The 2,604-nt window shown below is 35.4% G+C and overlaps 1 protein-coding gene across 2 annotated transcripts in view; it reads right to left on the reverse strand.

The window, feature by feature from the left end:
- Window positions 1,523–2,604, reverse strand: part of LOC107634313 (isoleucine N-monooxygenase 2-like) — a 2,582-nt gene continuing 1,500 nt past the window's right edge. For both annotated transcript variants that reach the window (XM_021118592.1, XM_016337851.2), the window contains one exon: window positions 1,523–2,253. In XM_021118592.1, the coding sequence (XP_020974251.1) occupies window positions 1,603–2,253 (651 nt within the window). In that variant the 3' untranslated portion in view covers window positions 1,523–1,602. The remainder of the gene's footprint in view (window positions 2,254–2,604) is intronic.

Below are 2,604 nucleotides of genomic sequence, written 5' to 3' on the forward strand. Positions count from 1 at the left end.
GCTCCCACTTAGTTAACCCTTACTAAATAAATGAAAGTCAAGTGGACTAATCAATGGGATTCCTTAAGTCCTAGTCAACTCCTAAGGAAAGACTAGCTTTAGAGGGATCCAAATCAATAAGCAAATTTCAATTATCAATCAACAAGGAATTTGATAACTCAAGTGTCACCAATTACTCAACCAAGCTAAGAAAGTAAAAAGCTAAATTAAAATCATAAATCTGAAATACCTCAAATTGCATTAAATAAAAATTCAAATCTAACATGAAGAGTTCATAAGCCAATTTGGCAACATAAGTAATTACCAAGAAAAATAGATAAACCAAAGTACTAGAATAAATAAAAGTAGAAGAGAAATTATATTAAATGAACATTGAACCTGGAATGCAGAAGAAATCCTAAATCCTAAAACCTAAGAGAGAGGAGAGAGCCTCTCTCTCTAGAAAACTACATCTAAAACCTAAAATTGTGAATTATGAATGTTGTCTTGAGTCTCTGCATGTTCCCTAGCTCTAGTTTGTATTTCTGGGCCGGAAACTGGGTCAAAACTCGGCCCGAAATCGCCCCCAACGTTTTCTGTTATTTCTGCAGGTCACGCATGTCACGCGTACGCGTCAGTCACGCGTACGCGTCGCTGGTCGTCTTGGCGTGTCACGCGTGCACGTCATCCATGCGCACGCGTCTTCTAGCAAAACTCCACTCCACGCGTACGCGTCAGGCACGCGCACGCGTCGCTCCAAATTTCTCCATGTCGCGGGCACGTGTGAGCCATGCGTGCGCGTCGATTCTCGCTGGTTATCTCTTTAGTTTCTTGTGTTTCTTCTATTTTTGCAAGCTTCCTCTCCATTCTCTAAGCCATTCCTGCCCTATAAAGCCTGAAACACTTAACACACGGATCACAGCATCGAATGGTATAAAGGAGAATTAAAATACACAAATTAAAGACTCTAGGAAGCAAGTTTTCAATTATGGAACAGAACTAGGAAGGAATTGTAAAATCATGCATATCATATGAATAAGTGGGAAAGAACTTGGTGAAACCACTCAATTGAACACAAGATAAACCATAAAATAGTGGTTTCAATTCTCTTATTCATGGTCTGCTTCTCAATCTCAGGAATCCAGGATCTCTTTCCTCACAATGTTCTTGATGATTTGTGGTATACATCTAATTAGTGATTATCAGTTTAATATGAATTAACTCAAGATATGTTCTCAAATTTTGTTTATTATGTTTTATTTGTGTGGATAAAAGAAGAAGAAGAAGACAAATGAGAAGAAACGGAAGAAGAAGAAGAAAGTAACTTGCAGAAGAATTGAGAAGTTAGGGTTAAACAAAGAAAAAGGAATTAAATTGAATACAAATTACAATCTTGCCAGTTAAGCTAGTTGTTGCATCCTCTATTATGATAAAGTGATGCCACATTAGTACTACGACAGCTGATTCTTGTCAAAAAGATGCTAAAGGACCACTATAGTGCTAGGAGATTTATCTAGGAGACTACAATTATAAAATTAAAATTTCAAAAACTAGTCACATTGGATAATCGCATGAATTTCAGGACCATTATAGAAATTTATTCTACAAACAAAAATAAATCATTCAAATATATTTCTTGTAATTCTTTGGATGATAAACTTCCGCTGGTAATCTTGGCTTTCCGAATGCAACTAGTGGCTTAGCTTTTGAGGTGTCCCTTTCAAGTTCAGAGAGATCAATGATTGGTTCATTGGGAGGTGCAATCCATGTGAATCCATGAACCAACCTTGCAAAGAGCATAACAGTTACATAAGTACCAAGTGTGATGGCAGGGCAACTTCGTCTTCCAGCGCCAAATGTGAACAACTCCAAGCTTGGCTCAGTCAAAGTCAAATCACATCCATCTCTCTTCAGATGCCTTTCAGGTTTGAATTTTAATGGTTCTTCCCAAACTCTTGGATTTTGGCCAACACCTTGCCTCCTAATAAGAACATGACTACCTTTTGGGATGAAGTAATTGGCGACGATTGTGTCTTCTGTTGAGACATGAGGAACATTGAAGTCTACAATTGGGTGAAGACGAAAACCTTCTCTTAAACATGCCTTCACATAGTTGAGTTTTGGAATATCTGATTCTTGCACTAACCTTTGGTTTCCTACTACCCTGTCTAATTCTTGAGTAGCCTTTTGAAGTATTTTTGGTTGATTTATCATTTCAGAAAATACCCATTCAACATTATTAAATGGATTGTCCATTGTTCCAACTGTAAGTTCTTGCAAAAGACAAAATTCTTGAAACAATATTTTTGAACAATGTGTAAACAATATGAATTAATAGGGTTAAAAGAGTAAATTTAATTAGTAGCATTAAATTAGGGTGTAGTATATTTTTATTTGATTGGTGGTTGTTTATGTTGTTCAAGATAGTCATTGTTTACCTAGCACTTTTCTTATCATATTTATCTTTGTCAAAAAAAAAAAACTAAAAGAGAAATCTTTTAATATAAGCTTTGAATGCTAAGTAATACGAAGAAGAGTATTAAATTGCAAGTCTAAATTAATTAATGTAATTTTCACATTAAGACGATAAATTTAATTAAAAATCTTCTTTAAAAGATTTTGACA

This window comes from Arachis ipaensis, chromosome B03 (genome assembly GCF_000816755.2).
Source record: "Arachis ipaensis cultivar K30076 chromosome B03, Araip1.1, whole genome shotgun sequence".
Lineage (NCBI taxonomy): Eukaryota > Viridiplantae > Streptophyta > Magnoliopsida > Fabales > Fabaceae > Arachis > Arachis ipaensis.